Source organism: Camelus bactrianus, chromosome 29 (genome assembly GCF_048773025.1).
Source record: "Camelus bactrianus isolate YW-2024 breed Bactrian camel chromosome 29, ASM4877302v1, whole genome shotgun sequence".
Classification (NCBI taxonomy): domain Eukaryota; kingdom Metazoa; phylum Chordata; class Mammalia; order Artiodactyla; family Camelidae; genus Camelus; species Camelus bactrianus.
This window is the reverse complement of record NC_133567.1, coordinates 11,165,129-11,190,670: the sequence shown is the minus strand read 5'-3', so window position 1 is coordinate 11,190,670 and position 25,542 is coordinate 11,165,129. Positions and strand designations below refer to the sequence as shown.

Sequence of the window (25,542 nt, the reverse complement as noted above, 5' to 3'; positions counted from 1 at the left end):
GTTCCAGTGCCTGCTGTGCGCAGGGGACTAGAAGCAAGTCTGCTTGAAGCAGGGAGCCTTGAAGTGTCAAGGAAAGCTTTCCATTCAGCTGGAAGATACTGTGGAAGGTTTTAGTCCCTTAGGGAAGTGGAAGGTGGGAGGTGCCTCTGAAAAGCAGAGACCCCAGGCCTTTACCATGCGGGGGTGTGGGATCCTGTTACACTCTGCATGACAGAGGAATTGCAATTAAAACAAAAATACTGGCCCTGGACCCCTCAAGATTAGCTCCAAGCCATCCTGCAGAGACACTCTCACAGCCCAGGAGTCCCATAAATACACTAAAATATATTGAGTTCCTGCTTAGATGGAGTTCAGAGTTTAATGAGAGAGACATCAAACAGATAATCACGGCGAGTGTAATGGGAAATGTGGAGAGTATTGCGAAAGCATAGGAACAGGGTGACCAAAATTCTCCAGATATCAAAGAACAGCTCCGTGAGGATATAACCATTAAGCTACCATTGTCAGAGTGTGGGTTCGTCTGCCGGGGCTGCAATAGCACAGTCCACAGACAGGGTGACTTAAGCCCCAGGAACCCATCTTCTCACACGTGTAGTACAAGTCTGAGGTCAGGGCGTCTGCGGGCTGGGTTTCCTCTGAGGCTGACTTCTCCTGTGTCTTTACGTGGCCCTCCCTCTGTGAGTGTCTGTGCCCAGATTTCTTCCTCTTTAAGGACACCAATATGAGCAGCTGGTTGCCGAGTCATCTTTCTAACCTCAGCCTGCATTCAGACCTTTGATTCCCTCATCTTAACCCCAAAGGGTAGCCAAGGGGTCTTAAAGTGATGTTGCCCCCTAGTGGTTGGAAAAACTGATACATTAAAAAGGGAGCCTCTATTCAGCTTTTTTGATAGTCGTGCACAGCTAGTTTTTCTAAGTGCCAGTAGCTCCTTCACTACCTGAAACCTTCCTGTTTGTGGTACCGAATTATTGTTCACTTCAAAAAAGACTAGCTGTCAGATGTAGGAGGGGTAAGCTTTCTGTTTGGTGAAACAAATGGGGCATTTGAGAGGCAATAGGTTCTACCTGCCGAATAAAGAGCGCCTGGATTTGGGTGACCAGCTGGTCTACCAATGTAATTTATGGGCTTGTAAAAAAAAGTATGACACTTCACAGGTTTTCCTAAATAGCTTTCCTTCTTCTCTGTTCTTTGATAAGTAATCAAACAGTAATAAACACATTTCTCAAGTCACACCTGAGAATTCCTATAAGCTGAGGTGAAGTGAACTTTTTGTGATAGAAATGACAAGGCTGGGTTTGAGCCATCACTTTCAGGTGTGAATAATCCCGGGGTGGGGTGGGGTCCCCTTTTATCCTGTGCCCACGGAGGAGGAACAAATTGCCACGTTGAATTATCCATCATCTTTTAAAAAAAAAAAGGGAGAAAAAGAAAAATCTTCCCATGGCTGTAAAACAGCTACAGATTGCTTTCTTTGCGTTTCTGAGGAGCTGACAGGGCCCCAGATGGAGGTGTTTTTCAGCAAGCTGTCAAATAACCCATCCCTCAAAAACAACCACATCATCCAGGGGAGCCGTGTTTCTTTGCCAAGAATTCTGTTGGGTCAAGGGGGAGAGGCCAGGAGGTGATGGATCCAGGAAAAACGAAGGTCAGAGAAACGTGTAACAGAAATGAAAAAGAGGAAATGTGGGATGACATTGCAGTTCCGAAGGTCATGTTTGGAATTGTTTAACAGTGACATGATGGTTTTTTATTTCCTTTCCTTCTACTTTTTTACTCTTTCCAGAAAAATGGACTTTATGATGCTAAGAGGTGGTTTTGTGTGATTTTTGAGGAAACCAAAGCTACAAAGCCATAACAGAGTAGCAGTGCCCAGAACATTCTAAGTTATCATCAGCAAGCCAGGGAGGGTTAAATCCATGGAATCCATGGGCCTAATGAAGGTTTAATGGGATGATCTGAAAGAACAAAGCTAAAGTGATTGGAAATGAACACACAGCCCTAGACAAGTCTGGAAGTCTCCCTTAGGCTCCGACGCGCTCCCGATTCATCCCACCTTGCCTTGGAGACTCTTATTCATCTAAGTAGTGACACCATGCAGAGACAGGCAAATTCCGTCCATGTTCTGGTGCAACTGTGGGGCTGGAGAGAGAAGTTTTGGGTGAACTGCTCAAGTGTTTGTTTTGGGCTTTATACATATGTACTATTCATAATATTCTACTTTATCTTCAGTCATGGTAAGATGCCACAGAGGATTATGAAAAATATTCATTCCTCTTGTGCTTTCCTTAGTTTTTCCTTACATTTTTTTCTGGAAGCCAGCTATTCTCAGTGATCTCCTTTATACCAATGTGTTAATAAATATTTAATAAGTAACTATGGAAAACACATGGACTGCTTTTGATTATTCAATGCTAGAGCTGTGCTTCCCAACCTGCCCTCATCCTGACTGCGTTAGAAAATGACACCACCTGTCGGGCACACCTAGGGGAGCGGTGACCACGGCAGAGAGCTCTAGCAAATAGCATGACACCTCGAGTCTTCTTAAGCAATTCAGAATCTGTACTGAAAGAACATTACAGACTGTTCAAATATAATTTCAACTGTGGTAAAATTTTAATGGCTGTAAAGATTGATTTTAAATTTTTTACCACTTTAAAAATTGTATAGCCATCTGTATCTCATGGCACATCTGCAAACAACTGGTGGCCCTGCAGTTTGGCCCCACATACCAGTTGGGAAGCTCTGTACCAGAGAAGTAAGATGCCCCACAGGGATGGTTTACCTTCACTGGTCTCACTGTGGGAAGAATCTAACCAGAAATGTTCCATTGTATGTGGATTTCATAGGTCCTCTCATCAAAAGTCATGTTCTTTTTCAGCATTAAGTTAAAAAATTTTTAAGGTAGGGTTGTTTGGCTTTTTGTTTGTTTTCTTTTTTTTTTTCCCCTGTCATCAGGAATTTTCTTGCTTGGTATCTGCTCTGAGGTGTTCATGAATATTCTGGTCCTGTTGCCACTGTTCCTTGTGTTTTCAGCCTTTCTCTGCTTGAGTGTGAGTCTGCAATCTTCAAAAGCTGAAGAAAAAAAAAATGAATAGTTTTAAGACAAAGGGGAAAAGACCAGTACAATCAGAGAGTAACAAGAACTGGATCAGATTCCTGCTGGCCAGTCCGAACTTTTGCTGTTTTTCTTAAATGCAGGGGCTTTTTTTTTAAAGGTAAGAAGATAGAGGTGATTGTATCTTTTTTGGGGGAAGGTAAATATCATCATTTTTTCCCTTTCTTACAGTGATAAGGTGATAAGACTTATTCCCAACACAGAAGAGGAAGCATATGCACTGAAGAAAATATGCCACAAGCTTAAGGTGAGTGTCCACTTACTTATTATTTTGTTTGTAATGTGTTTACAGGGCTTTGCTGACTGGAGTTGAGTAATTGGATTTCTTTAGTCAAGGGAAGAAAATGCTAAGAGATAATTTGAAAGCACTTTTAAAGGGTAGTTAATGTTACTCAAAATATGATACATATGACTATTTATTAGTTCATTTATTTATTCACCATCTCCCTTAATGGAATGTAAACTTCATGAGAGAGCTTGTCTATTTTTGTTCAGTGCTCTGCTCTCAATGAGTGTCTTGAACATCCTAGAAGCTCAGTAATTTTTTTTTTTAATGAAAGAGTGAATTTAGCTTCCAATTTTCCAGAGGTTCACTTTCCCTTCTTGAAATCTTCTTGCTGATCATCTGGATACTTTCCTTCTAATTAAAACTTCAGGCAGATGTGAGTTGATGAAAAGAAAGCTAGAAATTCAAGTTAATTAATTTTGCTATGTTTCAGTGGGTCCGATAAGAGAATTTTGCTGGTAAAGGTTGAAGGGCTCTGATTATTCAACCTTTGATGAATTCTATGGATTTTAGAATTAAAGAGTTTCTCGTCTGCCCATTATTGCATATAATTGAGTGTTAGCTTTAGCCAAGAAGTTATAAGAAGGATGGCGATGGGCTCTTCTCCACGCCTACCAGGAACAGAAGCATCCCATAAAGTGTGTGATGGTTTAGCTTCAATCTGATGGACAGCAAAGCAGGTAACTGAGGAGGCCTCTAACGTTCACTATGGGATAGACAAACAGGTGTCCTACGGCAGATGTCCCATCCTACCTGGGGATGGCATGAGGGGGGAGTGACAGATGGGGGACAGCCTCATAGCTTCTGGAGGTATTTATAATTATCAGACTTTTGGTCCTTTGTTTTTGGTTTGATTTTTCTCTTTGACATCTTCCCTTCAGATATTGAATTTATTTGCAAATGAAGTTTTGAACTTTTATTGATTTCCATTCTTCCTCCTTATTCCTACCCCCTCCACACGCAGTATACAGTTTAGGCCTGGGGTCTCATTACAAGGGCGCTCCCCCGCCCCGGAGTGAGGCTGCGGGAGCTTCTTCCAAACTGTTGTGATTTTATCCAACAGAGAGGCCATGCTTACAGGGCATTTCCTAAACCTCCTCTCTTCCTCAAAGGAATCTCTGCTTTTGGATACTGACAAGGACCTTCCTCTGGTCACGTATGATCATCAACCCCATTATAGCCTTTTCAGCAGCGATACCTGAACACCCTCTGAACAGTCCACCCAAGACTCAAAAGTTGCACAGAAACAAAGCAAGTTTCGAGTAGAAGTTTCTGTCTCCGCTGACATTGTGTTGTAGAAATACCACTGGAAAAATAAAATAGCCCCTCTGCATCTTAGAGTACAGTATTTCAGGGAACAAATACACTGAGCCAAACGTTGCAAAACATGATTTACTGAAGCATTTTTGTGACTACAGTTACACGGCAGGCCTTACAAAGTCATGAAAATGAAATTGTATCGTTCTATTTGTGATGTTCACTAACCATTATCAAAAGCAGTGAAACTACATCAGTGAGAACTGTGGGGATTACGTATAAACTCATAAATCACTGCAGCTGGAACCAAAAGAGGTCGAGCAGAGCTAGGACTGTGGACACCGATGACAACACAATTACCTCGTGCCCTTTTTGTACTTAGAGAAAAACATTTCTGCGTGTTGTTTTCGTTGGGTCCTTAAGGAAAAGCAGCAAACTGGGGGAGGGGATGGTTTGGATGTAAAGGAGCTTAGAGACAACTGAGGAAGAGGGGAAAGGGGAGCTGGTGAGGAAAGAGGGGAGCAGGTAAAGGGAAGGAGAGGAGTTGACATCAGGATACCAACGATGCCCTGGTGAATCCACTCCATGGAGAATTACACCCAGCCCCTCCCAGTCACTGTGTGCCAGTCATGGTGCAAAATGCCTTCTATAAACTGCCTCATTTTAACAACTCTATGAATTGGGTACCATTATTACTGCTATTTTACAGATAAAGAAACTGGGAGAGACGGACAGAGGCTAAGTAACTTGCCCCCAGGTCACAGTGCAGAATTGGAACACACATCCAGGCAGTGCCAGTCTCTCTAGAACACAAGTGAGGCTGCTCTCGCTCTAGTCTCTTTCCTCTGATCGTCTTCACGATGTAGAGGATTAAGGCCGAGTTCGCCTGGCGTCAGAATGTGGTCATTATCACGCTCTGACTTACTGTATCCCTTGGGTCAGGGCTCACCAAGACCACCCCTGGGTTCAGTGTTTGGCAGGAGGACCCTCGCAGCTCAAACTATAGTCCCGATCAGACCTGTGACTTAGTATAGCAAACGGATACAAAGCCAAATCAGCGGAGGGAGAAGGCCCGTGGGGGCCAGTCCCAGAGAACCAGGCACAAGCTTCCAAGGCTGGTCGGCCAGCGGAGGCACACGGGATGCTCCTCCTTCCCGCAGCACAAGCTGTGACAACACGTGTGAAGCACTGTCTATCAGGGAAGCTCATTACAGACTTTTTATCCTATTTTATTTATAGGATCTTATTGGACCTAGTCACATAGGTGCCCTCTGTCTCACACATATCGAAACCCCAGACTCCTGCAGGAGAGAGCAGGTGTACAGCGTGAACTGTGCTGTTTGCACAAACCCTGGAGGCACAGTGAAGCACTCTTCTCTGTTACGGTGGTGGGAACCCTCCCACCATCTACGTTCCCAGTCCAGTCTTGCAAGCAGGACTTTCTAAGGTTAGCAGTTCCGGGCTTGCTCGTTAACTCTTTTCTGCACATTTCACTTCCTTCGTTACAGAAATTGTTTTATCAGGCTGAAGTTTGAGGCACCGAGCTTAAATAAATGTTTATCTAAAAGCATCTTGTTAACTTGATGCCATTTTAAATTCTGATGATTGCATCCCATGATCCTCTTGCACTCCTGAAAGCACCAGTTCTGGCCAGCCAGAGAAAGCAGCCCGCAGAGAGGAAAGAATATGACTGTCTGTCATCTGATGCCCTGTGGAGCTGATGGGGCAAAATTGGGGCCACTGTTAACAGCTCCTTTGTGCATCCTGTGCACTTCATCCGAGGGGAAGGGAGGAGGATTTGCTGGGAAGCCTTTAGGTGTCTTCTTTCCCTATAGCACACTGTGGTAGCCACAGTTCTAAGGTGGCCCCAGGATTTCTGCCCCATGGTGAACACACCCTGCATAATCCTCCCTCTGAGTGTGGGCCTGTTAATAGGATGGGATAGTTATTCTCTTAATATATAACATATGCAGCAAAAGGAAGATTACCTGGGGTGGGCCTGACCTAATCAGGTGAGCCCCTTCAATGCAGAGATTTATCTCCAGGTGTTCTGAGAGGACGGAGACAGAGAAGTGCTCCTGCTGGTGTAGCATCAAGTTGCTGTGTGGTGAACTGTCCACAGGAGCCACATGATCAGGGTAGTGGCCTCTAGGACGTCAGAGCCATCCCCAGAGGATAGGCAGCAAGGAAATGGAGCTGTCAGTCCTACAACCTCAAGGAACTGAATTATGCCACAACATATGAGCTTGGAAGACAACTTTGAGGTCCACATGAAGTCCCAGCCTAGCTAGTACTTGATTTTTGTTCAGTAAGACCCGGAAGAGAAAATCCAGCCAGCTGTGTCTGGGCTTCTGACCAACAAAACTGTGAGATGATAAATTTAAGCTGCTGAGTTTGTGGTAGCTTGTCCTGTAGCAAGAGAAATGAATGTGCACAGTAAGAAAACGTTCCTACATCTTGGCCTTTGATGGCTCTTGGTGTGACAGCATTTATGAACACTTTAGGTTACTTTTTCTGATTTCACTGGAGGTAACCAAGCAGTTTTGGAAAAGTGAAAAGCAGTTGGATATATTGTTTAGGCTAAATTCACAATGTCTTATCTGAATCATGAACAAATGCAAAATATATGTGCAGTGTTGAATGGACTCTGAGAAGGTACAGTCAGAGCATAGCTAATTAGACAGAGCTGCTGTTACAAAGCTGGTTACTTTCCTAATTAAATTTTATGGTTTTGCTGAAGAATTAAAACAAGAAAGTTAAATGGAAACCATGCCTCCAGAGAACTGGACTGAGAAGGCACCAACCAATTAAATTGTTAATTAAGAGCATAGCCATGATTTAAATAAAGTTATGATAGAAAGGGGACAGTTTGCAGGTGAGCAAAATTAGAGTCTGAACACCACGTTCTGCCTACATTTCTTCACAGAATCTTTGTGCTCTGAAGGAAGAGAAATGGTTTTATGTAAGATCACAGTTTCTATTATAGACTTGACACCTCTTTGTTGAAAGAAAAATTAATGATGTTCGCTTCCAGCTTTCTCATCAGAGATCTGTAGGAGTAAATCACTGTCCTGTGTCCAAAAGTGGATCATTTTTTCAAACTAAAACATAGCCTCAGCACTATTAGTTGGCTCGTCAGGTATCAGGTATCAAGTTGACATACCACGGGTCCTTTGTTTCCGTGGGGAGAGACTGCGCTTCATAGCAGGAAGGCTCCGTCCTTTCTCTTTTGCTAGGTTGTGAAATTGGCTGCTGCCTTTTCCCCGGTGTGACCTCCCTCCTCAGCATCTGACTGCTCTCTTGTCTAATCCTCCTTGGTGCCCTCCCAGGTCACGCAGCTGGGCCTACGGGAACGCCAGAACACCTGTGGTCCCTAGGCACTTACAAGCTCAGACATCCAACTGGTTGGTTTAATGGACTGGGACACTTGTGAGGAAGAAGACAGGTGCGAGAGTTCTTGCTATGGGAGTTACTTGTTCCAAGTTTCATTAGAAACATTGTGCTCTATAGGATCTCCTAAGCATGGCCGTGATAGGCAGAATTCTTCAGCCTGCAAGGTTCTTAGCCCTGGTGTATACACGCCTTCTCCCAACTAGCCCATCACAACATGAATCTAGGTACTGCTTTTAAAGGATTTTACAAATGTAAGTAGGGTCCCAAAGCCGTCAACCTCACAGATCTGAAACTTTGCACACCCCTGAATTCCATACAGTGAATAGGGAGGCACTGAGGAGCGGAAGGAGCGACTCTTCAGCTGATGCCGAAAGAGGTTTATGCGCACAGTCAGGCGCTTACTCCTAGGAACGCAGTCCTGCCGAGACTCAGAAGAGACCATTACTCCTTTAGGACTCCCCCCTCAGGCTGTACTTTTTTTCTTTTTCCTGTTCTTAGTAGATCACTCTTTGTATGTATCCTTGTGATTTCACCCAGAAAAACAGTAAGGATTGGAGGGCATGATTTTTGCTTTGTGAAATGTGGATCTCACTATTTCCACTTTTAAAGGACATGAACATGTGACCCAAGGGCATGGGAACAGATGAAGTGCCTTCTTCAAGGGCAGAGATGAGGCTTCTTGGTGACTGAGGGGTCTCCTGTCAGGCGGGCAGACCATACCTGGCGCCATTTCTTGGCCCCATGAGCTTGCAGCACCCTATCCATCAGCCACAGTCACCAAGACTTTGCTTGATTTTAAAAGTTTCCTTTTGGCTAGCTGCATAAATGTGGAGTGATTTCCCCTGCGTTATTTGGTTTTAGAGATCATTTTTGGTGAGAAGGAAAGAACTTTTTTTAGAGAAATGGGCACGAGCATGTAAATGAGTACCAGTGACTTAATGAGAGTGACTATCGCCACTCAAACACATTCATTAAATATGTAACCATGCGAGGTCTTGTACAGGTCACAGGTGGAAAGCGTCAGCATGGTGATAAATGAGAGTATGACCCCTGCAGACATACTTCCAGGGTTCATATCCAGACTCTTGCATGTACTAGTCGTGTGAGTATCAGCAAATGACCTAATTTCTTTGTGCCTCCACTTCCTAATCCCATATGTAGGGAAATTCAGAAAGAGTGGATCATCCCCACGTTTGTGTTAACCTGTAGCTGGAACATATGTATCTCTCCACCGCAGCTCTTCATTCCCGTGTTGTGTCTCCCTTAGCAGACTGAGAACCCCCCGAGAGCACAGACTACTGACCGTTCTTCTTTGGGTGGGTTCAGTGTCTGACTCATCTTTGTTTCCCCGGCGCCTGGCCGTAGTAGGCACTCAACAAACCTTTGAAGGAATGAGCAAATGGAATTCATTCATCCATCGACTTGCCTATAATCGTAATACAAGCAACTCTAACTTGGATTCTAATCAAGAACATATGTATGACTGAATACATTTACAACAGGATCCAAAAAAAAAGGAAAATAGAGATAGAAATAAGAATTACTATAGAATGATGATGGCTTAAGGGAGTGTCACGAAATAGGCAAAGGTGTGAAGTAGAGGAAATTACCTCTTCAATTACAAAGGCAGTTTTATGAAGGAAGGAAGATTTCTCTAAGAGCCTGATGATGTTTCTTGAGAGAATCATCTCTAAGACCTGCCGTTTTTCCTGCTAGAGCCTTGGGTAACTTTAGGATTTTGCCTTTGGGCGTTGACAAGCTCAATGAATATAATACTAATTACCAGAAATACTTCAATTGGAAAATCAGAGCTCAGGTGCTCTAGAAGTCAGTCTGTTGTCTTGCAGAATCAAAAATGTCTATATCTCTTTAAGCCTCTGACATACTTGATTAACAAATCCATTGCTTTCTTATAACCTAAAAACAGTTATTAGGGGTGCCTGTGTGGCAGTTCTCTGTGCCCTAAAAAAAGATTTGGAGCAGCTTTTACATATTCATCAGCCACCACCACAAAGACTTGACTTGATTAAAGAAGTTTCCTGTTTTCTACCATTTTGTTTTTATAGCTGTATAAATGTGGAGTGATTAAAATTCCCATGGTCCCACAAATATGTCTCTTAGATCTTTTCCTGATAATTGCATTTGCTTTGAGGCTATCTGATTCTGAGCTTTCTTCTCTTCTCTCAAATTTTAGTCACATTTTGAACATGGACTATGATCTGGGCTAAGAATCAGCATTTTTTAACCATTTTTTAATTGAAAAATAGTCAGTTTACAATGTTATATCAATTTCTGGTATACAGCATGATGTTTCAGTCATATGTATACCTACATATTTCTTTGCATATTCTTTTTCATTATACGTTGAATAATGAAAATTATTATTTTTCAATATTCAGTAAAATAGTTTCCTGTGCTATACAGTATAAACTGGGTTTTCATCTATTATATATATATATATATATATATATATATATATATATATATATATATATAGTGGTTAGTGTCTGCAAATCTCAAACTCCCAATTTATCCCTTCCTACCCCCTTTCCAACCTAAATGTCCATCAACAGATGGCTAGATAAAGAAGTTGCAGGGGTGGGGTGTGTGTGTATATATATATGCATACACATACACATACACATACATATACATATACATATACATATACATATACAATGGAATACTACTCAGCCATAAAAAAGAATTAAGTAATGACATATGCAGCATTATATTCTTGAGAAAGAAGAAAGGAGAAGATACAGAGAGAATGGGTCATAATCTAGCAGGGAGAAGGTACTGACCCAGTGCAGGGATCAGTGGTCTTAAGAGGTTACATCACACATCTTGTTTGTTCACTCCCGTAGGGAGAGAATGCTGGGATCACAGGCCAAAGATGCCTCCGAGTGGATGGGCTGAGCTGAGACTTATGAAAGACTGAGGGAGCAAGGCTTGGGCTCTCAGGAAAGGAGTGACTGGATAGGAGGACAGGGAAAGGACAGGATGTATTCTTCTTGCATTCAGTAGTCCCATCCCTCCTTGCCCTAAGCCCAAGCCACCATATCCAGAGCCTGGCCCAGAGGAGACAGCCCATTCGTTCAGCCAACAAAATCAGTCAGGGTCCAGTCGGAAGACAGGAACCACACCAATAATTTGAACAGGAAAATTTTTATATAAAGTTGTACTAACTAGTAAATGGTGACCCAACTACTAAAAGGCATGAGAGAGAAAATACAAATGCAGAGAGCAACTACTACCCCGGAGGGGTGTCGCAAAACTGGCCTCTGCACCCCAAAAACTACATTGAGACTCAGAGGCAGAGTTTTGGGAGAGAAAGAGCAGCTTTGTTGCTTTGCCAGGCAAAAGGGTAATCCCAGCAGGCTCATGCCTTAGAGACTGTGAGTCCATCATGAGACCTTACAGAAAAACTAGGCGGATCAGGAAAGGTGGTGACCATCAGGGCGCTTGACAGGTGCGGCTCCCTTCCTTGTAGCCTCAGCGTCATGGGGAACCTCAGAGGGTCTGTCCATTCTTCTGAGATTACCGGCCCATTGCCTTCTTCCTGGAGCACAGCCTCTGGGATAAAACTATTGTAAAGCTCATCAGGGAGAAGTCTAGGGGGTGCTTAGCACAAAAGCAGTAAGGGAGAGAAAGCAAACTGCAGAATTTCTTAGAAAGAAGCAGCATTTTTAGCATCAGGGAAGTTAGTTCGTTTCCTTTTCCTTCATGGGGATGAGAAAGAATACACAAGAAGGGACCGAGACCTTGACAGAGCCTTTTCACCCCTACCCCAGGCGACGCTGGAGTCAGGGGCCCCCTGAGGGGTGGAGAAACGCCCAGGGCACCAGCAGGCCAGGGCTGGTCCAAAGGCAGCTGCTGGCTGTGGTGTCAGAAGAACTTGCCAGACAATGAGTACAGCTGGGACCCCCATGTGCCAGCTGGAGCCGTGTCATAGGGAGGGAAGAAAGCACGTGGGAACCAGAGAAAGACGCTCCTTCCTCTGCTGTGTCTCACCCTCTGCAGCCCTCTCTCGACAAACCTAACACTGACCCAATCAAAGGAGAAATGTTCACAATGTACAGCTCCAGCATCATGGAGCGAGATGAAAAGACACTGGGTTTGGAGTTGAAATGCCATGTATTAATGACTGACAGCTCCTCTGCCAGCCCCAGAGATGCAGGAATTAACAAGGTGGATCAAGGCCCTTGTTCTCCGGAACCCCACCACCTAAAGAGGGGTAAAGAACAGTAAAAAGGTCACGACAAGGGGGAGCTATCGAGGGACAACATAAAATCACCCTACCCACCAGAGAAGCAGAGAGAAGGGATTTAACGTGATTCTGCGCCAACCGTGTGCCAAGCGCTCTGCCAAGTACCAGATAGTCATTATCTCATGGAACCCCCACAGTGTAAAGGTTGTTATCCCAGTTTTGTAGATTTAAAAAAAAAAAAAGGAACCATCCTACTTTCCATTCCACAGAAGTTTTTTTTTTAATTTAAAGAGTTCCTTCTGAACATGATTTAAGAAGTTTCCCCTGAAATCTTTTCTATCAGTTTTAAAAAAACTTTGCTGAGATGATTCGGTGGCCAGCTGAGAGCAAGAAAGGACACTGGGAGGCCAGATGTGCTGAGGCGGGGAGTCTGGGTGGAAGGCCTGGGGGCTTGCTCCGGGCAACCTGGCTCCCTTCACAGCCTCCCCCGGAGCAGTACGGGCGGCCGTCGGTCAGCTCTCCTGCCGCCTCAAGCAACCCGCCTCGCTTTTTTATTTCTCAATTAATGATGTCTTCAAACCATCTCAGCACATTTTATCTTAGTATATCTAAATAATTAACATCAAACATGAAAAAATTATTTTTCTACCATGAATACTTGAATAATGGAGGCACAGTTAAGAGACGAAGGGAGACATAGTGGCAGTGAGGGCGGTGCTTCCGTTGTAACAAATCTAAGGTTGGCTCCGCATCACAGAGCTTATTGTTCAGCATGTGCATTTGAAAAAAACACTGGGCAAAACAATTCCCTGATTGTAAAGGAAACACAACATCGATTCGGGAATAGTAAAATATCTTGGGGTCCCCTGGTCTCTTTCAGGAGAGTAAGAGTCCTTATTGGTCAAGAAATCAATTGATCAAGGTTGATCAAGATAAATGATAGATCCTAAAGGTTGATTTTCACAGGACTTACTCGCCTAGAATCATTTATTCCTTAATAACTTTCACAATTAAGGTCTGTCTCATACAACCCTAAGTAGATTCGATCGCAGATAAGGAATGTAAGAAACATTAGCCATAAAAGTTAACTCTCTGGCCAGTGACACTGAGCCTCTTTTTCTTTATCAAACCTGTGATTAACAGTCTCTAGAAAACATCCAGGAAGCCAGAGGGTGGCATCAGTGGAGAAGGAGGAGTCAGCTACTTGAGGGGCTATAATCAGAATTCCAAATAATTTTCATGAAGTCGTAGAAGGTTCAGAAACACAGAAATTAAAAGTTATCTTAAGGACAAATGCAGAGTAACACTTGCAAATTTTTAGACGGTAAATCACACAGAAGGGAAACACCAAAGACCACAGTGAAATGTGAGCTTATCACAAACAAGGAGTGTTACACACCTGTAAGCTGGTGTGTCTGTGAGGATGCAGGGACCCTGGGCCTTCACAGATTCCTGGAGTGACCTTTGTATGGCAGCCCATGAGTTGTGCAACAAAATTCTGTCTCTCTTCTTCCTGGGCACTGTATTTCCAATCCCCCTTGGAGGTAGGAATGGCCACATGTCTGTAAGATAGGTAATGGAACCAATGGACCATATACAAGTGATGTGGGCCATTTCTGGGCCAAAACTTTAGAGAAAGGAAGCTTTCCCTTCACACCGTCTTTCCTCTCCTGCTGCCTGGATGTCAGTAATGACACGCCCCAAAAGGACAGAGGAGCCATGACGTGGGAAATTTTTGGATCCCTGAATCACTAAGTAGAGGAAAGCTGCCCACGAACAAGAAATGCCCACCTTTGTTAAGTGAGCAAAGGAAAAAACCTCTCTTGTATTTGAGTCACTTTTTGGTATGTGAGCATTGTAGGAAAGGAGGAATAATTTTCCTTCTCCTTTCTGTGTTCTTAGCTGAGACCCCAGTAATAAAAAGCCATAACAAAAGAAAAACAAATAGAAGAGTATTAACAGGTACACCTCATGTACACATGGGAGATACCCAGGGGAAAGCAACTCCTCAGGGTGGCTTAGCATTCAGACTTAAATACCATCCTAACCGAGAACGGGAAGAGGGGATATAGGCCTCTTGGGGGCGAGTAAATGACTTGGGGGAAAAATGAACTGGCCCTCAGGAGAATAGATGGGAGGTATAATCATTTGTGACAAAGTTTGTCTGGCTGTAGTACCAATTTCCAGTCTCCTCTCCTGTGATGGCTCAGTCTTCCCTGGTTGATGGAACTCCTGGGAAGGAGAGTTATGACAATTGACAGGAGTGGTTTTAAGAGGATGTGTTTTTAGGCAGATAAGGAGAGTAAAGAAAAAGCTTCTCCCTGTATTTGCTATTGTTCAAGTGCCTACGGCTTAAAATAATGAACATACCACAGCAGCATATGTGGAGGTGGCATGTCCTGAACTCCTCCACGCATATTTTGGGCTGGCATATTCTGCTGCCCTTCGGTGTCAAAACAACTAATACTGAAGATGGTACATTAGAGCACCACCTTCACAAAAACAAAAATACACGGCATTAGCTTAGCCATTGGGTGGTAGGTGGAAGGAACGTAGATACCACAATCTGGAAAGAGCAAGACCCATGTCGTGTGAGAGCATTTGGTGAAACTATCAGCTGAACTTGGAAGGCAGAGAACATGTCTATTGATCCCATAGCTCTGAGGAAACTAGCTGCAAACACCCAGAATTTTAGCACATGTCGGTTCTTAGCACAAGTTGGTTCGCTATTTATAGAAAGACAGCACACAAAGGAGCTGAGTTCAGGCAGGAATTGACCAGTTTACAAGCAGAAATGAAAAGGACTTGGTAGAAAAAGGCAAGAAAATCAGACTGCTTGTAGATCCTAAACACAAGAAAATAAGACTGGAAAAGGTTTTTTCAGCAAAAAAAAAAAAAGTCCCTTAAGGGTTCTCAGATTTGCAAAGTGACTTAGATTAAGTGAATTTCTTTTCTACCTTCCCTCTCCAGCCTACTGTTTCCACTGCTCTCAGAGTGGCTTCCATTAAGTTGGGGAGGAGGCAGTGCCCAGGACCAGGAAGCCAAAAATAATAATAAAACAGATTTGAGAATGACATCTAGGAAAAAACTTAGGGTTGTGGTTAAAAGGCTATCTAATTTCAGAGAGATGGCCCAAAATATCACAGACCTGACCCAAAAGAAGTGAAAAGTACAGCATGTCAACATCAGATGGTCATAGTTGTAGGGGAAGTGAAGCAGAGAAGAAGGGTGAAAGGCATATAATATAATTTTAAATAGTATGGTGAGGAAAGAGATCATTGAAAAGATGACATTTGAGCAAAGGCTTGAAAAAGGGAAGAGTGAGTTTTATTCCTACACCTTTGGGAATACCCCCCTCCTTCCTTATTTACATGTCAAAAGGGCCAGTCCCAAATGCTGACTCATGAGAAACTTTCGCCAACTGCCACAACATGACATATTCATTCTCCTTCTTGTGCCTGTGAAGAACTTTGTTATTCTCCTGCACAATCTGTTCTCACATTCTGGTTTTCTTACTCAAACACATGTTCTAATTCACTTACAAGTTTTGGGGAACAAACCAATTTGATGAGGACAACCTAAGGTTAATAGATTGTAGCTCTCTTTGCCTTAACCCCACACAACCTCTATCACCACCCGACATGTTTTGATATTGACAGTTGACGTTTCTCAACATCTTTTCACTCTTTTCAGCCAAATTGCTGCTTATGCACCCCTTCCATGTAGAAATCTACCTTTCGTGCCTCACGTACAAAGGATACATTTTTTAAAAAGATTTGTAGTATGTTTGTTAATCAGAAAGATGAAAAATGTTAATGACACCTATAGGCTTAAATGGAGTCAAGGGGACCTAATGGTAGAGACAATAAGAGACAGACTTATGAGACAGTTTGAAGGTAAAAACAAAGCAAAATCAATTACAGAGTTTTAGGTTCAACTTAATCTGAGGTTAACAGGAAGGCGTAAGAAAGAACATAATGGTCAGTGATTCAAGTACCTTGGTTATTCTCAAAGGAAAAAAGGGTAGAAAAGGGTGGAAGGAAAAATCTGATTTGCCTGGAAACTTTTTGCAGACTATCTCACTGAATATGCACCACCACAACTCTAGGGTATCTTAAAGGAAACTTAGTCAACGTTCACTAGAGATCTGAACGTTCCCAATACTCTTCCAAGAATCTATAATTGTTTATCTTTAATGTTGTTTAACAAAAATTCATGGACCTGCTGTAGCAACTGTCAGTTTCATCTAGCATTCATTTTAAATTTACAGATCCTTTCTTCCCTTTAGTAACAACCTCATTCCTCTTGGAAAACCATAATCCTGAAAGAAGCGTAATAAAATACAGAACGAACTCTTTCAAGAATAAATGAGTTTGTAATTTAATGAAACGTTAAATGAATTTCTAAATGGTTCTCCTCAAAGAATTTTGTACGAAGAATTGCTAAAATTAAGTCAGTTTGGGACAAATCCTGCACCCATGTCTACCAGGGAGGTAAAGAATACATGCATGTAAATTACAAGCTCAAAGTGATGCTGTGTAATTAAAATAGAAACATTTCAAGAATGCAATTCTTGTCTGATATAGAAGGATGTTTCATAGAGACGGAATGATCCTTGGAACTAAAAGCATTTTGTTTAAGGATGTAATAGGTAAAATGCAGATCAAACCTCAAAAATAGGAACTTATCTCTTTCCTGGAAGGACACCTAAAGATCAGTGTTGTGTCACACTTAATTTCTTGCTTGTCATGAGAACATTAGCTTTTTTTAAGTAAGATGTAGAAAGTGCAGGATTATAAAATTATTTTATAACACTTTGCTATCAAGGGAATCCAAACTCTTGATAAAATGTTAGTTGACTTAATTCTCAAGGCTCCCAAGCAGGTAAAGAAGTGACAAGCAGTGTTTATGGTGGGTTTTATCTCATCTTCTGCTAGGGAATGTAGTCACAGCTACTCTCCAAGCAGAAACGGAGCTTTATTTCCTAAGGTTCGGTTGAGGCGCTGACCTGACCTCATTCTACCTCCCTCCAAGTTGGGCAGTTATGGTCCAGTTTTGCTCTTATTTCTATTTCTCTTAGGTCTGGCAGTGGAGCATCACAGTCCACGCCTTCATGTAGAACTTGATGAGATGAAGGACAGGATAGCAGCTTTGTTTCTGTTTTAAGGGGAGTAAACGTTTAGGGTACTGGGTCTCATTACATGAGAGTTATTCTAATGAGCAATTCCTTTTTGTCTTGACATATATAAGGTTCAGAGGGACTCATTAAAAGTCAGGTTTATTTATTTTTGAATATACAACATGATAGAGTGTTCAAAATTCCAAATGTTTAGAGGAGACACAGTAAAAAGTCTCCCTCCCCCTCCTCTCCTCTAGTCATGCAATTCTTCCCACAGAGGCAAAACCAGTGTTACGTTTCTTAGGGACATTTGACACAAATCCAGGAAGGGGGGTGGGGGCGGGGAGGAGAGAATAAATAAAGATATTGTGTAAATTATAACAAAACTATACACACTGTTCTACTACTTGCTCTCTTCACTTAAGATATCTTAGCAATCATTCCGTAACCAAATACAAAAGTCCCCGTATTTTTTATAGCTACATAGTCTTCCATTGTGCGAACATATCAAATGCCTTTACCTGATCTTCTACTGATGATATTAAGATTGCTTCCAATCTTGTGCTATTATAAATATTGTTGCAATGAAGAACCTGATAGGAAATTCATTTCCCATATGTACAAGTAGAATAATTTCTCAGAAATGGCATTCCTGGGTCAAAGAGTTTAATTTATAGATATTTTTCAAATTGTTCTCCATTGAGGCTTTATCAGTTCAGACACCCACCAGAAATACCTGAGAATTTCTATATTGCTACATCCATGCCAACATGGTGTACAATCAAACTGTTTAACTCAAAGAGACATTATAGACTAAATAATGAGTTTTCCAGTTCTTAAAGGAGATACTTGATACATCAAAAGATATCTTATGTTTTCACAGGCCCTCAAATTTAAAATAACTTTCACATATCTTCAAAAAAACAATTTTTAAAAATTTAAACAGGACATAAAATTACTTAACAGGACAGGTCATACCTCATTCATATGACCATAGCTTTGCCGAAACAATCGTGTGTGTCAGATTTTAAACCTCAGCCAGCTAAAAAGTTGTTTCAATAAACACTTGACACAAAACATCTCCAGGACTATCAAAGAAACTTAACAATATAATGGAGCCTCTGATACTATGATTTGGTCACTTTTGGGAAAAATGTGGAAATATTCATCTAATGAAAAGTAGAAAATATCATTTTATATATGGTATTTAAATATATATCTGTAGTAGGGGTAGGGATTTCAAAAATATGTATGGGTTGGGATTTGTGATATTCATGCTGAACAAAGAAGTTCTGCCAAGTGAGAAATTAGTTTTTATGAGATGTTTCAATGTATGTTGCCTGTCCCCGCACAGCTAGCCTCCTGCACCTTATCTATACAGCGTTTGCAAAGGTGTAGTCGAAATGTCTGAGATTCCAAATGAGGATTTGTACTCAACCATAAGCTGTGTCACAGCTATCTTGTAATGGGTCTCTCCATTTACAGCAATTACAGGAAATTCTCAAGATTTTACTACATACCTGTATGTTCAGGTATGCTGCAGAGCCTTGCTGTTCTCCAGAGAGACTAGTGTTGGCCAGAGTTCTAAAGTATTAGATCTTGTTCAGTTTTATAGAAATATTTGATTAATACTGTAATACCAACCAAAGTTTACTATTTATTCATGGGCTTCTCTTGAAAATCCTTGTTCTTGCAAAGTGAGGTTCTGGGAGGAAACATTCTTTGCGGTGATATTAAACAGGAAAGATTAAAACATGTCTAAGTTGGTATTACTAAATGTTCATATGACCTAAAAACCGCCTCTCACTTAAAGTTTTACAGTATTAAACACTATCTGACATGATTTGAATTGTCTAGGACATATGGTTCTTTGATGCTCTTAAGAAAAGTGGGTGGGTACCTGGGTGTATGAGGGGAGGGGTGTCTCGTTTCTTATTCTAAAAAATATTTCTCTTCTCTTTCCTCCGCCTGCTTTCCTATCCTCAGTTGTTACTGTTTGCTGTTCTCTGGGTAAATGGAGTAAGAAGGAGTGTAAACAGTTTTGTAAGCTCTGTGCCTTTAGTCCACAAACACCCCTCAGGCAAAACTTTCTGCTATAATGATCCTTTATTTGGGATTTTGAAATTCAAGCACAGCATGACTTACATCAAAAAAAAAAAAAAAAAAAAACAGAGAGAGGGAGGCAGGCAGGGAGCACATTTTCTATAAAGGGCCAGAGAGTAAATGCTTTAGGTTTAAGGGCCATATGGTCTCTGTCTTAACCACTCAACACTGACGTCGTAGCCCGAAAGCAGTCATAGGTAATATTTAAACAAACGAGTGTAACTGTCTTCCCATAAAACTTTATTTATGGGTGCTGAAATCTTTTTACTTTTTTTTTTTCCACTTACGTTTAAGAATATTAAAAACCATTCCTAGCATGGGATCATACCAAAACAGGCAGCAGACCAGATTTTCACTGGGCTGTGTTTGCTAACCCTTGACCTAAAAGGTAAGATCTTTTTGCTTCAAAATTAAAAATCAGCAAAGGCAAATTGACCCATATTACTTGTACTTTGATGATTAAGTTTAGGTGTAGGTGTTATACTCATTGGGACATTCTGTGTGTGTTTGATATTTATTTGCTTGTAATGTTTAAGAGATTCTGGTGTGATAGAGAATCCGATGGATTAGTTAGGGCGATTCCAATTAAAATGTATAATTGGTTATAGACTCTTGATTTTAAGTTAAAAGTTGGAAGGGAGTTTAACTACACTCATAAACAATAAAAGAATGTTTGGAAGAACTTAAGTCTATATTTAAAAGTTTAATAGTTTATATTAAAATTTATAAGTTTAATTTATGTTGTTTAAGTATGCAGACAGGATTTATCTGTTTAGGTAGTAAACTTGCCTGGTCAAGCATCTGAAGTAAAATTCATTGAATACATTTATAAATGCAATGTAAAATGTTTAAACAAATGAGATAAACTAAAGACTGACTCTTCCAGGATGTTTACCCTGTGCCACTTAAATAACATTAATCAAAGAACAAGGAAAGGTAAAACTGTTATTTCAGATATGAATTTACAAATAGAATAAAATTTGTATGTTGGATTTGAAAGTTAATGAAAAGGATGTTTTTAAATTAGGGAACATTACCAAGTTGATATTTCTTAAAAGTGCAAGTAACTGAAACTAATCCTTTCTGCAAAAAACCCTCTTGGACTTCAAAACTCATGATAATAAGAGGGACCTATGAGGAGCACAGTGACAGGAAGGACACCACGTACAGACGGCAGGACTGGCCAGTTCATCTTGACAATCGAGGTGCCACCTGCTTGACTGCCAATGGTGATGTACCAAATTGGGTTGTGCCCACGGCACTATGTTGGTTCTGTGTCTCTGTAAGACCAGCTCTTGATCCAGAGCAATAGCCAAGCCAGACCACCAAGAGCCAATCAAAAGTGGGTCTGGAAGGTGTTAATGTGGTTCTTGAGCACTCTGAGGTAGGAGACCCCCAAACAGTGTTTTAGATTCTCAGCATGATGCCTGCCTAGAAGCTGATACACAATATCCCCTATAACTTGAGAAACACCCTCTGCATAGAAATGTAGAACAGACCATTGGTGTCCATCTAAACCTGCCTTCTGCCTCATCTTAGGTCTCTCCTGAGCATACTTTAGAACAGAGATCAGCAACCATAGTCTGGGGCAAAAGCTGGCCTGCCAACTGTTTTTGTCTAGCCTTCAAACTAAAAATGTTTTTTATATTTTTTTAATAGTTAAAATCAAAACAAAAATACTTTGAGATTCCAGTCATTGGAGTCAAGATGGTGAAAGCTCAGGTGTCAGATACGGACACTGATGGCTTCTGGGGTGTTGTCTGCAGGTGGGGTGCTGACTGCAGGCCGTGAGGAGGTGCCCCATCCCAGTGCAGGAGGGAGAGACTGCGAGGTCAGCACAGGACAGCTGTCATTATACCCAAATAGCATTCTTGTTGGAGGAAGACGCTCCTCTTCTACAGGACACCAAGGAGGAGTCTTAGGAAAGCAACAGTGGGAGCCAGGGAACCCTGAGCAGGGAGAGGACGGGAAGACTGGCTGTTACCTCCCACCAGATTCGGGCAACTTTTCCAGAAGTGAGGATTTGCTTCTGCCCTAGAAGGCTTTTCAAAAGCCATTTGGGTGTCTGGCAAAGAAATGAAAAATAGTGAATCAGCTGTAACCATTTATGGGTGAAATTCTCTCTGCAAATTTAGTTTGGTCTTGACAACGGCAAAGGAAGGTTCACTTGTCCGGTGGCTTGCTATCCGAGTGTCTGCAGGAGGCCTTCTCCAGAGTGTTGCACAAGGAGCCTGGTGTTCTCCGAAAACTCTGGCAAAGTGAAGATGGCATTTCAGAGACATGTCATCCCCCTCAGAGTCCAGGTGCCTGGAACAAACTTGCATGACAAGTCAAGCCATATTTTCAAAGGTTTCCCGGTGCTTGATTGATACCAACGAATCATTTGCTATTATTTTTCCCTTGGAAAAAACTAACAGCAACATGACAAGTAACACCATTAAATTTGCTGTCCTAAAGGTCTTTTTCAAAGCATTTCATCCTTTGAAAAGCAAAAAGAGTGAGGTTTCTGTGTAGGACTTTGGCTCCGTGTCCATTAGCTGCTCTGCTGCTCTATTTCTAGTGTCTCGAGCTGGCCGTGCACCGCACATGCAGGGCAAGGTGCTTCCTTTGATCCATCATGTCAGCAGTGAGGGAGGCCCTTAGCCCAACAGAGGTCTGACTCAAAGGACAGACTTCAAAGTGAGTGTCATTTTCAGAAATAAGCGCACTCTTCCAGGACTGTATGGGGTTTTTTAATCACATACCGCCGACAGAACCTTCCTCGTCATTTTTATTTTTCTGTGTCCCATTACCCTTCCAGCCCTCCCTCTTTGAAGTGTTTGCACACAAGCCCTGCATCTGGGTTTCGGGGGGGCTTCTGCAGTGGTTTACATCATACCTACCAACCAAGATCCTCCCAAAAGAAAAGAAAAAGACACGGCATGATCCCAGATCGTGTCTCTAATTGTCTCCCACCTGCTCTCCATTAACCAATAGGTTTGTCTGGGGGTCGTTTTGATTTAGGTTTCTGTCTCCAGCTTTCATTCAAATGGCGTGACTGATCTGACCAAATATTACATACTAACTGAACTGGAGACCACACTGTGGTTCTCAATTCGTTTCTCAGTAAATGTTTTTGACATTGAGTCAAATAATCCTTATAAAATTCCTTTAAAGGACAGCAGCCTTACCCTTTGTTGTTTGCGATGATGGCTCTGATTACTGCTTAATTAGGATGGTCATATTGCCACTTTATGGATCATTTTACGTCTTAGAAAACCCACAGAATTACGTGGGCAGTTTTAATCACTAATTAAAATACAATGACATCATTCTTAATGTGTAAAATGAGCTGAATTAAGCCTTTTTAAATTAGAAAATTCACTTCATGCAGGGATAGTGGTTGAAAACAGACACATATCCCTTCTGATGGATAGTGATGGGTATAATGAATTAGCTGACATGATGTTACACAAACATTCTGTGCATCTGATGCCGACCTGCACTGCTCTTCCTGTGACCTTGAGAACGCCCTCATGTAAGAGAAGAATTTGGTTTCGTAAATTCAGTATCCTTGCACAAGTAGGAAGCCTGAATTAAATAAACTAGCATCTTAGATGCAGACCTATATCTCTAAAACATTTTTTAAAAATATACAACATATTAAAAAAAATTAGGAATAGGCTTTAGTAGCCACTGCTCAGTTTGTGTCCCAGTTGAAGCATAGGCTACACACACACACACACACACACAAAGTTTTAGGAGAGAAAGAGGCAGAGAATAGAGGGGGAAATCTGAGTTTGACCACTTCAGAATTCTGCGAGGTTTACTCCAAGAGCCAAGATCGATTGCATGATTCTTTCTGTTTCTTACACATACATCTTGTCCTGCCAACAAGAGGCTACCCTCTTCTGCAGCAATTGTGTCATTCTTTCAACATTAAGCACCTGCAGTGTTCCAGGCGCCCTTCTAAGTACCGCAGATACAGCTGTAAACAATTTGTGCAAAGTCCCAGGACCGCCTAACTTATATTCAATAGGGAGTGATCTGAGCCAGTAAGACACAGTACAAAACACTCCTCCATGCTGAGGGAGTTAGAGAGGTAGCTTACCAGTGAGCTCCACAACCCCCCACACAGGGGAGAGCCTTCCAGCCCAGATGACGGCTTCAGTTCCTGGGAGGAGCAGTGGATAAAAATCATTCTAATTGTGCCTCTGAGAAGGCAGTGGGAAATCAGTTAAAATTAGCACCAAGTGCAGCCTTGAAGGACACAGGCTAAACATGCAGAATTGCAGTTTCAGAGGGAAAATGTAGAAACAGAAGTTGGAAAGAAGCGGCCTTACTCGAGGAGAGGACTGAGATTTGAGGCTACGTACGTCTCAGATCTTTGGGGACCAGCTCACTCAATCCTGAGCTCCACAGCCTGCCTTGTGTAACTGCCGCCAGGAAGAGGAACTGGGTACAAGAAGATTTCTTCTCTCCACTCAGAGTCCGGGTGGGTTATTCCAACAGAGGGTCTCCCAGCTGAAGCCACAGAGAAGACTGACCTCCCTGAAAGAATTTCAGAGCAATTCTTCCAATAATTTTTAGGAAGAAATTAATAATAATAGCTAACCTTCCTTGAGTTGTTACTATTGACCAAACACGCTCTATTCTTTACGTACATGATTTCATTTAATACAAAAACCTTATGCAGCAAATGCTACTAATAATTCAAGGATTCCAAAGCTAGGAAGCATTAGAGCAATGATCCAAATGCAACCCAGGCAGCTGACCCCAGGCCTGTGTTCTCAAACATGACAATTAATTTCCCCAAGGACAGTTGCATCATGTTGTAGCTGGAGCATTTATTTTTATGGCTCCTGTTTTAATCAAATGAGGAAAGCATGATTTCACATCTTGTTTAGAACTGTTTTTTCTTCTCTTGTCATCATTCTAATTTTTGACTGAGTTCAGTTCTACAAACATTCATTGAGCACCTACTCTGTGATCATCACAGTGATTGTTGCTATGGAAACACAGCATCCGCCCTGGAAGACCTTGCCATCTTGTGAGTGAGGCAAAATGTAGACAGCAGACATACCATTGCAATATACCATGTCAGCAAATGCAAGAAGGTATGATACCAGCTGCATGTGGAACTACAGGACAGGAGTTAGGGAGCTGCGCTGAAAACGCTGTCAGTCTAAGAACAGCATCGGGAAGTCCCCATGCTCTCAGCCATCATCACTTGCTGTGGTGCTTGGATAAGACCTTCTCTTTGGGCTGGAAAAAGCACACATCTTGAACAAGAATATGCATTTGAGGTCCTAAGTGGAATGTGCAGGGAGCATGGGCCAGAAACACGGGGAGGAAGGAATAAAGGCACAGCAGGAGGAAAATGGACACAATAAGCTGGAAAGTGTGTGTCTATATATTTGTTTCCACTTATGTGGTTAGAAGGGGAGAGCTGGGGAGAATTGGACTCGGAGCTCTCCTTTAAGGAACCCTGCTAACTTCAGGTTCCCCTGATCAGCAATAGCACTGCTCCTCTCTGCCAGAGACTGCATCTCAGAGCAGTCTTTAAGCTTCTGGGGCTCTTCCTGGGATCTAATTCACTGTTTTAAACCTGAAGAATTTAACCCAACAGACTCTCACCTGTTCTTCCGTCCCCATAGCCATTACACTACTCGCATGTGGACGATTGCTAATAGCTTCCTGACTGCCCTGCTTTCTTTCAGGGTCACCCTGAACCAATCCCAATCCCTTCTGTACAACACAGGCAGATTGCCTTCCCTGGAGCCTAGTTCAGATCATCACTGTTACCACATCTTCATCATCATCACTGCTAACACTACTATGTGACAGGATCTACGCTGAGCCCTGGACATACGTCATCTCATTAATTCTCACAGAGACACCAACATCAGCTTTATTTCCATTTTACAGATAATGAAATTGAGACTCAAACAGACAAAAGTCACATGACTTATTAAAAGATAAAATCAGCCTTTAAATCCTGGCCTAACTCCAAGACCCATCTTAGCCACTTTTCCATTCTGCCTCTCATTTCCCTGGGAGTTTGTAAGGCAAGAAATAGA

At 42.0% G+C, this 25,542-nt stretch overlaps 1 protein-coding gene and 1 long non-coding RNA gene across 4 annotated transcripts in view; one reads left to right on the top strand and one right to left on the bottom strand.

Annotated features, from left to right (window-relative positions):
* LOC141575511 (uncharacterized) overlaps positions 1-25,542 on the bottom strand; it is a 136,159-nt gene that overhangs the window by 5,129 nt on the left and 105,488 nt on the right. The gene's annotated exons all lie outside the window — the stretch shown is intronic.
* CPA6 (carboxypeptidase A6) overlaps positions 1-25,542 on the top strand; it is a 181,273-nt gene that overhangs the window by 65,848 nt on the left and 89,883 nt on the right. For all 3 annotated transcript variants that reach the window (XM_045507112.2, XM_010970621.3, XM_010970622.3), the window contains exon 2: positions 3,287-3,362. In XM_045507112.2, coding sequence (XP_045363068.1) covers positions 3,287-3,362 — 76 coding nt within the window. The remainder of the gene's footprint in view (positions 1-3,286; positions 3,363-25,542) is intronic.